At 44.2% G+C, this 13,104-nt stretch overlaps 1 protein-coding gene across 4 annotated transcripts in view; it reads right to left on the bottom strand.

The window, feature by feature from the left end:
• Positions 1 to 2,065: 2,065 nt before the first annotated feature.
• Positions 2,066 to 13,104, bottom strand: part of LOC122557442 (fibroblast growth factor 13-like) — a 294,295-nt gene continuing 283,256 nt past the window's right edge. For all 4 annotated transcript variants that reach the window (XM_043705201.1, XM_043705199.1, XM_043705198.1 and 1 more), the window contains exon 5: positions 2,066 to 2,596. In XM_043705201.1, the coding sequence (XP_043561136.1) occupies positions 2,463 to 2,596 (134 nt within the window). In that variant the 3' untranslated portion in view covers positions 2,066 to 2,462. The remainder of the gene's footprint in view (positions 2,597 to 13,104) is intronic.

Here is a 13,104-nt window from a genome sequence, read left to right as displayed (position 1 = left end):
TGACAGATATTTTCATGTTCCAGTGAGATCTCCTCCCATCTTACTCAACTCCAGTGAATACAAACCCAGTTTGCCCAATCTCTCCTCATAAGAAAAGCTCCGGAATCACTTGGTGAAACTTTGCGCACTCCCTCTACAGCAAGTATATCTTTTCTTCGATAAGGAGGCCAAAACTACACACGATACTCCAGGTGTGATGGACCAGGAACAAGAATAGCTATTCAGCCATTGAGTCATAGAGATGTACAGCATGGAAACAGACCCTTCAGTCCAACTCGTCCATGCCAACCAGATATCCCAACCTAATCTAATCCCACTTGCCACCACCTGGCACATATCTCTCCAAACCCTTCCTATTCATATACTTATACAGATGCCTTTTAAATGTTGCAATTGTACCAATCTCCATCACTTCCTCTGGCAGCTCATTCCACACACTCACCCCTCTCTGTGTGAAGACGTTGCCCATTAGATCCATTTTAAATCATTCCCTTCTCACCCTAAACCTATGCCCTCTAGTTCTGGACTCCCCCAGCCCAGAGAAAAGAGTTTATCTATTTATCATATCCATGCCCCTCGTAATTTTATAAACCTCTATAAGGTCACCCTTTGGCCTCCGAAACACCAAGGAAAACAGCCCCAGCCTGTTCAGCGTCTCTCCACTGCTCTGCCATTAAATAAGTGTCTGGTTAATCTGATTGTAACCTCAAATCCATATTCCTACCAACTCTTGATAACCTTTCACCCACCCCTTTACTTAACAAGAATCTAACGGCAAATGCACAAATCCACACATATATATCAAAAGGCACTCACAAAAATGAAGACACGTTGAAAACAGACCTTCATAGAAATCTTTTATTCAGTGCATCTGATGGTGTATACAACAAACAATAAACATCTGGCCAGTACAGAAGCAGGAAAACTGCATGTACTTGATAACCCATGTAATGTTCGGAGCACATTATCCAACATGTTTAAAATACAGATCCTACATCATGCAACTCTATTCCATTATTACCAGCTTTCTCCCATGCAACAGAGAAATTAAAATAAAAATCTAAACTAATTGACAGAATAGTAAGAACCTGTGTGTACTGTGTACTGGGATCAGCTGAGGATAAACTGCCCAAAGGGAAGTTCAGTCACACTAACCGCCACCATTGCCCAGTACATGAACAGAGGCGCTGGCAGACTCTTACAAATAAGACTTTCCACATTGTTATAAAAATGAAGTCACCCAAAACCCCACAGTTTATTCAAGAGTAAAAACCACCACAACAAGGTCAATGTGCAAATGCCTAAGGTGAGAACGAGTCACGAGGGTGCGTTTTGCTAATGGATGGGATTTCTGCACTCTAAGAGTTTCACTAGAAGGTTATTGTTACTACAAACTAGAAACCCTTGTCATCAAGATTGCTCTAAGTTACACTTTTAACCACTTTGCCTGAGACACTGACTTCATTCTGTTCATTTATTTTGTTTTCGCAACCCTGATTAGTTTTTGAAAGTAATCCTATCACTGTTGGTTGGAGTATAAAAAAAGCTGTAGAACTGCAGTATAGCAAAACACTATCATCAGACTAAAGAAAAGAAACTGGGTGCAAGTGTATCAAGTGGGACTGAACAGCACTAAGCCAAGAACGGGGTGCAATTACTGTTTACTGATTCCTCGTTCCTTTAGTAAAACCCAAAGGTGGCTACATTCCTCTGGCAGGAGTAAATATGGTCTGCTTCATTTTGTGTGTGTCTGTTTGTGGTTATGTTTGAGTTTGTGTGTGCATGCCTGTGTGTCTGTGTGTGTGTGTGCGCGTGCACACATGCCCGTGTGTGTGACTATGTGTGTCAGTTTGTGTGTGTGTGCACGCGTCTGTGTGTGCGCGCACATGATTGTGTGCCTGTGTGTGTTTGTATGTGTGCCTGTGTGCCTGTAAATGTGTGTGTTTGTGAGTGTTCCTGTGTGCCTGTAAATGTGTGTGTGTGTGCCTGTAAATGGTGTGTGTGTGTTTGTGTGTGTGCCTGTGTGCCTGTAAATGTGTGTGTGTGTGTGCGCGCGCCTGTAAATGTGTGTGTGTGTGCCTGTGAGCCTGTGTGTTCACTGCTGAGCTGTAAATTGTTTTCAGCTTGTGAACAGGTTGCGAATTGTGTTATGAATTGTTTCCTGGAGACGGATCTGATGATGGGATAAAATGGCATTCCTTCCATTGCACCACATCCCACAAATGATGTTTCATCGGCCGTCCCAGTGTTTGGTGAGATGCACAAGCATTTTCTCGGCTAAAATTTATCCACTGACAGAAAAATCAGAAGGACCTAAGAGGCTGATAGGAGTGCGACTTTACCCAGCTCATTAGTAGCTTGTTTCCTGAATCATTTTATAACAGAAAGAGACTGTCTGCTAGTGATATGTTGACGGCATCTGTATCGTGGTTTGTCTGGACAGGGGTTGAGCCTCCAGGCAGCTACGTCGATTCAGTCTGACTCACCGTCTTTCCCCCGTTTAGCACTGCAGAGGCACTTCGACTCTTGGTGGGTGTTCCAGAACGGGACAGAACCTCCGCCAACTCATGTAGTGATGGCTCTCTGTAAAGGGCAACTGCAAATCAAAGAGGACATTATCATTAGTCAACACGTCTGACAAGTGTGTGTGTACCTGCGATATACATTGGAGTTGCTGGCTCACCCAGGGTGACAATCAATGTCAGAGCCATTGATAAAGAACCTGGACAAACACAAACAACAGTTCAGAGTAGATTATTCGCAAGGTGAGACAAAGGTGCGTGGGAGGGAGTACATATGGACACAACTGAAGGGTGAGGTGTTTTTGCTCGATAATCTGTTTTAACCAATGCAAATCAACCAATCCAGAAACATTGGCTTCAGGAAAGAAAGTAACCTTCACAGTCCCATTCCAAAGGCTATCCAAAACTCAAACACACTCAGATCAAATTACCCAGTGGCACTGAAGTAACGGCTATATATTTCTAAGTCAGGGTGGTGAATGACTTAGAGGGGAACTTAAAGGTGGTGGTGTTCCTATGTATCTACTGCCTTTGTCCTTCAAGTGGAAGTGGTCATGGGTTTGGAAGGTGCTGTCTGAGGATTTGGAGCTGCACCCATCCAGATAAGTGGGGAGAATTCCCTCACACTCCTGACTTGTAGATGGGGCTGGACAGGAGGTGAATTACTCGCTACAGTATTCCTAGTCTTTGACCTGTTCTTGTGGTCACTGTACTTAAATGGTGAGGCCACTTGAATTTCTGGTCAATGGTAACCCCCAAGATGTTGATAGTGAGGCATTCAGTAATGCCAAGAGGCAGATGTTCGATTTTCACTTGTTGGAGATGATCATTGTGTACTATAAATGTTACTTGCCACTTTTCAGCCCAAGACTGGATATTTTCCAGATCTTGTTGCATTTGAACATGGTCTGCTTCAGAATCTGGCGAATGATGATGAATATTGCACAAACATCTCTGTTTCTGACCTTATGATGGAGGGAATGTCATTGATGAAGCAGCTGAAGATGGTTGGGACTAGGACACTACCCTGAGGGACTCCTGCAGAGGTGCCCTGGAGCTGAGATGACTGACCTCAACTTTGAAAAGATGTGAACCTGGATCTTTAGAATTACTAGTTCAGTGGCAATGATTGAAAATATCTTCACCACATTCAATGCATTCCTGATCCTAATGGATTGATGGTCTTATATAGATAGGTCATTGATTGGGAAGGGGACCAGGGATTACAGGGAGAAGGGAGGAGAATGGGATTGAGAAACACATCAGCCATGATTGAATGATGTAGCAAATTTGATGGGCTGAATGGACTAATTCTGCTCCTTTGTCTAATCCCTCAACAGGTTTTCCTCCTGCCCTGCCCTTCTTTAGATCAGTGCTTTCTGATTCTCAATCCTTCCATAGATGGAAACTGTTTCTCCCTGACTAGCCAATCTTGATCCCTTAGGATTTTGAACATCTCCTTTCAACTTCTCCAATCTGTCTTTGTCACTCTGTTTCCTCATCTCTGGGACCAGGCTTGTGAATCCTTCCTCTACCCTCTCTCAGGCCTGCACATCCTTCCTGACACGTGATGCCCTGAACTGAACACAATTCCCCAGTGTTAAACAGTTTCACCCCTTGCTTTTGCTGCAATACACACATCCCTGGAAATATTTTCTCAAAGCAAAACCAATGTAGTGTACAAAATACCATGCAAGGACTGCACAATACACTACATAGGACAAACAGGAAGACAGCTAACGATCCGCATCCATGAACACCAACTAGCCACGAAACGACACGACCAGCTATCCTCGGCGAACAGAACCACAACAACGAGCACCCGAGCTACAAATCTTCTCACAAACTTTGAATCTCAAAGAACTGAAGTGAGGTTTTGAGAAGGAGAAGAGAGAATGAGGGACGGAGTGTCTGGGTGAAATCTGTAACTGAGATGCAGCAGGATCCCACAACATTGAGGGCCGAAGGGCCTGTGCTGTGCTGTACTGTTCTAACACAATTGTCCTTCTGCATTCTAGCTGCCAGTGTCAGCCTCTGCCAGGCTGGCTCCGATCCTTCTGCCAGTCAAACCCATGTGAAAAAGACATGATTAAAGCTTTCAGATTGATTAATGTAAAGTCTGGGCCAACAATCTCTGTGATGGTGACCGTGCTTTATGTATCGGAATGCACCACTGAAGCACTTTCCGAACACATTCCAGACTAGATTTGGGAGTAATGATAAGATTTCTGAGTCAGCAGAAGGCAACAATTTTCTGTTCATTTCAGTGTCATTTGAGCCCACTCATGTTGTGCAGCTCTGTGAAACCTCTGGATATAGGCACCTCATTACCGGTAGGGGCCAATCCTAGTGTCGAAACATCTAGCTATTGGTCCTGCCAACATAATACTGAAGACACACTGTAGACCTTACTGTGTCATTGCCAAACTGTTCTAGCCCTGCAACATTGACAGCAACCCCACATGAGTAATATTGCCCAGGTATGTCCTGTACACAAAAAGCAGGACAAATCCAACCCGGCCAATTACCACCCCATTAATCTGCCTTCGATCATCAGTAAAATGATGGAATGTTTCTTCAACAGTGCTAACAGGCTTTTAACAACTCAGCAATAGCCTGTACACCACCACTCTGCCAGCATTCTACCATGTTCACACAGCTCCTCATTGCAGTTAAACATGGTCACTACAGTCAATATTGGCTCCTTGGTGAATGAGGCTGGGGAGTTAATAATGGGCAACACAGAAATGGCGCAGTGATTAAATTAATATTTTGTTTCACTTTTCATGGTGGACAACACTAGTACCATCCCAACAGGAACGGGTACCGCAGAGGTTATAGAAAGGAAGGAACTTAGAATGATTATCACTACTAGGGGAAAAGGTACTGAACAGACGATTGGGATTGAAGGCATCATATGACAGCAGACATGTCCCCAGGAAATGGCAACAAAGATGATGGATCCATTGGTTACAATATTCCAAAATGTCCTAGATGTGGGAAAGGTTCCAGTGGATTGGAAAAATCCAATATGAACATTGTTACCCAAAAACAGAGGGAGACAGAGAGAAGGAAATTACAGGCAGGTAGTTTGACGTATATCATTCAGAGTTTGATAGAATACACTATTGAAGAAATAATAACAGTTAGCAAGTCAAAATACAATACAATACAGCATTGCTGTATAAAGAGTAAATCATGTTTGACTAATTTGCTAGAGTTCTTCAAAGATATAACAAACAATGTGGATAATGGGGATCCTGTAGGGGTAATATACCTGGACTTCAGGAAGGCATTTGTTAAGGTGCTGTATTAAAGGTACATGCACAAAGTAAGATCACATGGGGTTGGGGGGAATTTATTAGCTTGGACATGGTATTGGCGAACCAACAGAGAGTAGAGACGGGATAAATGGGTCTTTTTCTAGTTGCCAAGGTGCCATGACATTAATGGCTGGATTCACGGACAGAAGATACTATGGCCAAAGTTGTAGATGACACTAAAATGGATGGGAGACTAAGCTGCAGTAAAGAAATAAGCGATTTCTTATAGGTTAGATGAAAGGGCCACATTTGGTGTATAACGTTTAACATCAATAAGCATACAGTTATCCATTTTGATTGGAAGAATAAAAAAGCAGTTTATTATCTAAATACTGTCAAAGACATATAGCACAGAAACAAACCCTTTGGTACAACTCATCCACACTGACTAGACATCCCAATCTGACCTAGTCCCATTTACCAGCACCCAGCCCATATCCCTCTAAACCCTTCCTATTCATATATACATCCAGATGCCTTTTAAATGTTGTCATTGTACCAGCCTCCACCACTTCCTCTGGCAGCTTATTCTGTACACATACCACCCTCTGTGTGAAAAAGTTGCCCCTCAGGGTAAATCTTTCCCCTCTCACCCTAAACCTATGCCCTCTAGTTTTGGACTCCCCCAACCTGGGAAAAAGACATTGGCTATTCACTCCATCCATGCCCCTCATGATTTTAAAAATCTCTATAAAGGTTACCCCTCAGCCTCCGATGCTCTAGGGAAAATAACCCTAGCCTATTCAGCCTCTCTCCATAACTCAAATCCTCCAGCCCTAGCAATATCTTTGTAAATCTTTTCAGCCTCTCTCAAGTTTGAAAATTGTATGCAATATTCTAAAAGTGGCCTAACCAATGTCCTGTACAGTTGCAACATGACCTCCCAACTCCGACACTGAATGCACTGACCAATGAATTTGAGAGTGTCTCACTGCAGAGGGACCTGGATGTCCTCATACATGAACCACAGAAAACAAGTACACAGATTCAGTGGGTAATAAGGAAGACAAATGGAATTTTGGCATTTATAACTAAAGGAATAGAGCACAGAGGTAGAGTAGTATTGTTGCTACTGCAGAAAGCATCAGTGAGATGGCAGCTGGAGAATTGTGCACAATTTCGATCCCCTTACTTGAGGAGGGATGTAGTTGTATTGGAGACAATCAGAGGGGATTCACTAGATTGATCCCAGAGATGAGGGGCTTGCCTTATGAAGAGAGATTGAGCAGTTCAGGCCGATACTGTCTTGAGTTTAGAAGAATGATAGGAGATCGAATTGAGAGATAGAAGATGCTAAAAGGGATTGACAAAGTAGATGGTGAAAAGGCGTTCCCTCATGTGGGGCAGTCTAGAATGAGAGGTCACAGTTTTAGGGTAACTGATATCAGGTTTAAAACAGAGGTGAGGAGAAATGACTTCTCCCAAAAGGGTCATGGATCTGTAGAATTCACTCCCCCAGCTGTGACTTTGAGTAAATTGAAGGAGGAGGTCGACAGATGATGAATCAGTAATGGGCTGAAGGGTTATGGAGAGCAGGCAGGAACGTGGAGTTGAGGTTCAGACCAGCCCCGAGTGATAAGCAGGCTTAACAGACTGAATGGCTTACTCCTTCTCCTAGTTCTTACATTCTAAAAAGAGCTGCATTCTCGAGGGTAGGTGAGAGTGACAGCCCTTGACATCAGGGAGCACTAGCAAAACTGGAATCAATGGGTATCGGCAGGCAAACTCTCCATTGGTTGGAGTCATACCTGGCATATACAAAGATGGTTGTGGTTGTTGGGGGCCAGTTATCTCAGCCCCAGGGCATTTGTGCAGGAGTTCCTCAGGGGAGTGGCTCAACTCACACACCATGGTGAATTGGAACAGTTTCCTTCACTGATTCTAATTCACCATTAACAGACATAATTTCAAATCTCTGGGTCCGAAACTCTACAATTCCCTCTCTCCTCCAATTTCAGACAGTCGGTAAACTCGGTGTCATGGGTCCTTCCTCCTAATGTCAGTCAGTGCTAAAGGTTGTGCTTGTGAAACATTCTTGGGTGTTTTAAAATACTAATGTAAATGTAAATTGTTATAACAATAAGGTTTCTTGTCACACCTTCTGTAGCTGTAATCTGTTCCACAATATCACTGCCATAGGACTGAAAATCTTCCTCCTGCATTTATTAATTGCTAGTGCTAAAAGACCATAAGATATAGGAGCAGAAATCAGCCATTTGGCCCATCGGGTTTGCTTCATGATTCAATCATGGCTGATACGTTTCTCAACCCTCATTCTGCAGCCTTCTCCCTGTTACCCTTCATTCTTAACCAATCAAAAACCTATCTTTTTATTCATTCACAGAATGAGGGCGTCACTGGCCAGGCACGTTTATTGCCCAGTTCTAATTGCTCAGAGGCAATTAAGAGTCATTGCTGTGTGTCTGGAGTCACATGTAGGCCAGACCAGGTGAAGATGGCAGTTACTTCCCTAAAGGGCATTAGTGAACCAGATGGATTTTTCCAACAATTGAGTCATGGTCATCACTTGGCCTCCTCCTGTGGGAATGAGTTCCACAGATTCCCCACCCTCTGGCTGAAGAAATTCCTCCTCATCCCAGTTCTAAAGGGTCATCCCTTCACCCTGAGGCTGTGCCCTTGGGTCCTAGTCTCTCCATGTTCACTCTATCCAGGCCTCTCAGTATTCTGTAAGTTTCAATCAGATCCCCCCTCATCCTTCTAAACTCCACTGAGTACAAATCCAGAGTCCTCAACCGTTCCTCATATGACAAACCCTTCATCCCTGGGATCATTCTTGTAATCCTCCTCTGGACTCCCTCCAACACCAGCACATCCTTCCTTAGATATGGGGCCCAAACTTGTGCACAATATTCCAAATGTGGCCTGAACAGAGCCTTATACAACCTCAGAAATATATTGCTGCTCTTGTATTCTAGCCCTTTTGAAAAAGGATGCTAACAGTCAGGGAATTCAGCATGTCCAAAATGACCCTTAGCAACTCCTACAGACGCACCAAAGAAAGCATCCTATCCAGGTACATAAAAGCCTAATATGGCAACTGTTCTGCCCAAGACTGTAAGAAACTGCAGATAATTGTGTGCACAGCTCAGACCATCAAAGAAGCCAACCTCCCATCTATAAACTCCATCTGACTTCTTGTTGCTACGGAAAGGCAGCCAACATTATCAAAGACCCCACCCACCCCAGTTACAATCTCTTCCAATCCCTTCTGTCAGACAGAAAATACAAAAGCCTAAACACGTACCAACAGGTATATGAACAGCTTCTTCTCCACTGTTATTAGACTTTTGAATGGACATCTCAACTTTTAATCTAACATTGATATTGCTTTTTGTGCACCTTCTCCCAGTTTCCTGGTAAAAGCTAAAGCAGGAAACTCCAGATACAGGTCCAGTGCTGGTCAGAGGAGGCAGAGGATCAACTCCGGTACTGTCTGGAATCGGCTGATTGGACCGTGTTCAAACAGGCTGCAGGTACCTTGGACGGGTACGTCACCACCGTCACAGACTCTATCAGCAAGTGTGTGGAGGACGGCATACCGAGGGAATCAATCCGGGTGTTCCCCGACAGGAATCCCTGGATAAATCAGGGCATACAGAACCTGCTGAAAACCAGGCATGTGGCCTTCAGATCAGATCCACTCAAATATAAGGAACCCAAGTATGATCTTCACAGAGCCATTAAGACAACCAAGGACCAATACCGATCCAACTAGAGACCCAGACAGACACCCGGTGACTATGGCAAGGACTGAATGGCATCACAGGTTCTAAAAAGAGACAGTGCAAGACAGCAGACGATGACACATCCCTCCCTGATCGTCTCAACGTCTACTGTGCTCACTTTGAGCAGAATTCTGGCAGAGTGGGAACACCTATTCTGATGAACCTATCCCAACAGTCACTGCATGAAGGTCAGATCAGTTTTCCTTCGTGTGAATCCAAGGAAAGCGATGGGATCAGACGGAGTACCAGGCCGTGCACTCAGAGCATGCGCAGATCAACTGGCAGAGGTCTTCTCAGACATCTCCAACCTCTCCCTGCAGCAGGCCACTGTCCCTGCCTGTTTCAATAGGGCCAAAATCATCACTGTGCCTAAGGAGACTCATGCAGCATGTCTCAATGACTACCGCCCAGGGGCCCTAACTTCAGTGGTCATGAAGTGCTTTGAAACGCTGGTCATGACATTAATCAACTCCAGCCTCCCCATTACTCTTGACCCACTCCAATTTGCCTATCGGACCAATAGATCCACATCAGGTGGAACGAGTGGAGAGTGTCAAGCTCCTGGGAGTGGTCATCTACAATAAGCTTTCTTGGACTCGTCATGTGGACACACTGGTTACAAAGGCCCAACAACGTCTCTTCGTCCTCAGGCAGCTGAGGAAGTTTGGCATGACAGTGAATACCCTCGCCAACTTTTATGGGTGCACCATCGAGAGCATTCTGTCTGGATGTATCTCTACCTGGTATGGCAACTGTACCATTCAAGATCGGAGACGGTTACAGAGAGTGGTGAACTCAGCCCGGACAATCACAAAGTCCAACCTCCCATCTATAGAATCCATCTACCAGGCCCGCTGTCAAGGAAAGGCCGCCAGCATTCTCAAAGATCCATCCCACCCTGGCAATGTTTTCTACAACCTCTACCATCGGGGAGAAGGTACAGAAGCCTGAACACACTCACCAGCTGGTTTCACATCAGTTTCTACCCGACTGTTGTTAGAATACTGAATGGACTCAAACTCTTAGCATTGACCTGTAGCTGTTTTTGTTTTGCTGCTGTTCCCTATTATTTACTATCTATGCTACTTAACTCTGTGATCAGCCTGTATTGCTCACAAGATAAAGCTTTTCACTGTGCCTCAGTAGATGGGACAATAAATTCAAATTCAAATTCTCTGCAGCTGTAACTCTATATTCCTTGCTCTGTACAATTACCCTATGATCACGGTATATTACGATCTGCCTGTCCTGCACACAAAACAACATTTTTGGCTGTACTTAGGTACGTGTGACAATAATAAATCAAATCAAAACAAATCGTTGCATTTGCCTTTCTAACTGCCAACTGAACCAGCATGTGAAACTTAAGACAATCCTGAACAAGGACTCCAAAGTCTCTTTGAGCTTCAGATTTCTGAAGCCGTTCCCCATTTACAAAATAGCCTCCACCTCTATTCTTCCTTTCTACCAATGTGCATAATCTCACACTTTCCCACAGTGTGTTCCATCTTGCCCAATCTCCCAACCTGTCCAACTCCTGCAGCCTCCCACTTCCTTAGTACTGCTTGTCCCTCCACTTACTTTTGTGTCATCTGCAAATTAGCAACAATGCCCACAGTCCCTTCATCCAGATCATTCATGTCTTTATTTTATCAAAATAACCCCTACGCTCAAATTCTGACCCAGTGGAACAGTTTGCCTGGATTCAGTTTGATCAAAACTGTAACGACTTCAAACACACGACCCCTTGCTTTATTATTCTTTCCTCATTTGTCATGTTGTCGAATTGTGTAGTGAATTTTTTGTCTGGAAGATTTATGTTGGGTATGGTTAATGGCACCAAAGCAGATGGGCAGAGGTAAGGTACAGACTGACAACGAACTAATGGAATGATAGAATGTGTTTAAGGGGCTGAATGGCCTGCTTCAACAGAGGGAACAGTAGAATCTGATTTTATATCAAGCCAGTCACTGGCTTGGGTTGAGGAAAGGGTACATCAGTTGCTTGTTGGGAATGAGCAAGGAATCAGATTACAAGAATGGGTTGAGCAGAGAATGAAGGCCTGCAGAGATTTGTTGGGTCAAATGGCCTCTTTCTACTTAGCAATTTCGATATAAATCTTACTTACATCTTAGTTTATGGGGATCTGAGCTGACAGTTGAAGTTATTCTTTTGCATTCCTGAGAACACTATGGCAACTCAATAATGGTGAATAAATAATGAAGAGCAGGATTGTTGAAAATGTCTGTTACAAATATAAACTTGACCGAACATTACCTTTTCAAATGGAGTTATAAAGAAACAAAAGAATAGTATAGCACAGGAAAAGGCCCTTCGGCCCACCAAACCTGCACTGACACATCATGCCTTTCTGAACCAAAATCCTTTTGCCTCTACACGGTCCGTACCTCTCTGTTGCTGTATCTGTCAAGGTGCCTTGTAAATATTGCTACTGTATCCGTCTCCACTACCTCCTCTGGCCGTGTATCCCAGGCACTTACCACCCTCAGTGTAAAAACCTGCCTCATCCATCTCCTTTAACCGTAGCCCTTTTTACCTGAAACCTACGTCCCCTAGTAATTGACATTTCCACCCTCGGAAAAAGACTGGTTATCCATTAGAGACATTAGCTACACCAATGGAAACACAATGCACAGACTCTAGGCTGTTCTGGGAAGTGAGAAAGGAGGTTGCTAAGCCGCTGGCGAGGATATTTGCCTCCTCACTCTGCACGGGAGTCGTACCGGAGGATTGGAAGGAGGCAAATGTCGTTCCCCTTTTCAAGAAGGGTAATAGGGAAATCGATGGCAATTATAGACCAGTCGTCTTACGTCTGTGGTCAGCAAAGGTTTGGAAAGAATTCTGAGGGATAGGATTTATGACTATTTGGCAAAGCATAGTGTGATTAAAGGCAGTGAGCATGGCTTTGTGAGGGGCAGGTCATGCGTCACTAATCTTATTGAGTTCTTTGAGGAGGTGACCAGACAAGTCGACGAAGGTCGAGCAGTGGATGTGGTGTATATGGACCTCAGCAAGGCATTTGATAGGTTTCCCCATGGTAGGCTCATTCATAAAGTCAGGATGTATGGGATGCAGGGAGATTTGGCTGTCTGGATTCAGAATTGGCTGGCTGACAGAAGGCAGAGAGTGGTCCCGCAGGGCTCTGTTCTTGGGCCTCTGCTCTTTGTAGTTTTTATCAATGACTTGGATGAGGAGGTTGAGGGGTGGGTTAGTAAATTTGTAGATGAGACAAAGGTTGGCGGTGCCATTGATAGTATCGAGGGATATTGCAGGCTGCAGCGCGACATAGACAGAATGTAGAGCTGTATTCTTGATGAAGGGCTTTTGCCCGAAACGTTGATTTTACTGCCCCTCGGATGCTGCCTGAACTGCTGTGCTCTTCCAGCACCACTAATCCAGAATCTGGTTTCCAGCTTCTGCAGTCATTGTTTTTTCTACCAGGATGTAGAGCTGGGCTGAGAAATGGAGATGGAGTTCAACCTGGATAAATGC

Source organism: Chiloscyllium plagiosum, chromosome 15, assembly GCF_004010195.1.
Source record: "Chiloscyllium plagiosum isolate BGI_BamShark_2017 chromosome 15, ASM401019v2, whole genome shotgun sequence".
Lineage (NCBI taxonomy): Eukaryota > Metazoa > Chordata > Chondrichthyes > Orectolobiformes > Hemiscylliidae > Chiloscyllium > Chiloscyllium plagiosum.
Note: the sequence above shows the minus strand (reverse complement) of the source record. Positions and strands in the feature narration are given on the sequence as shown.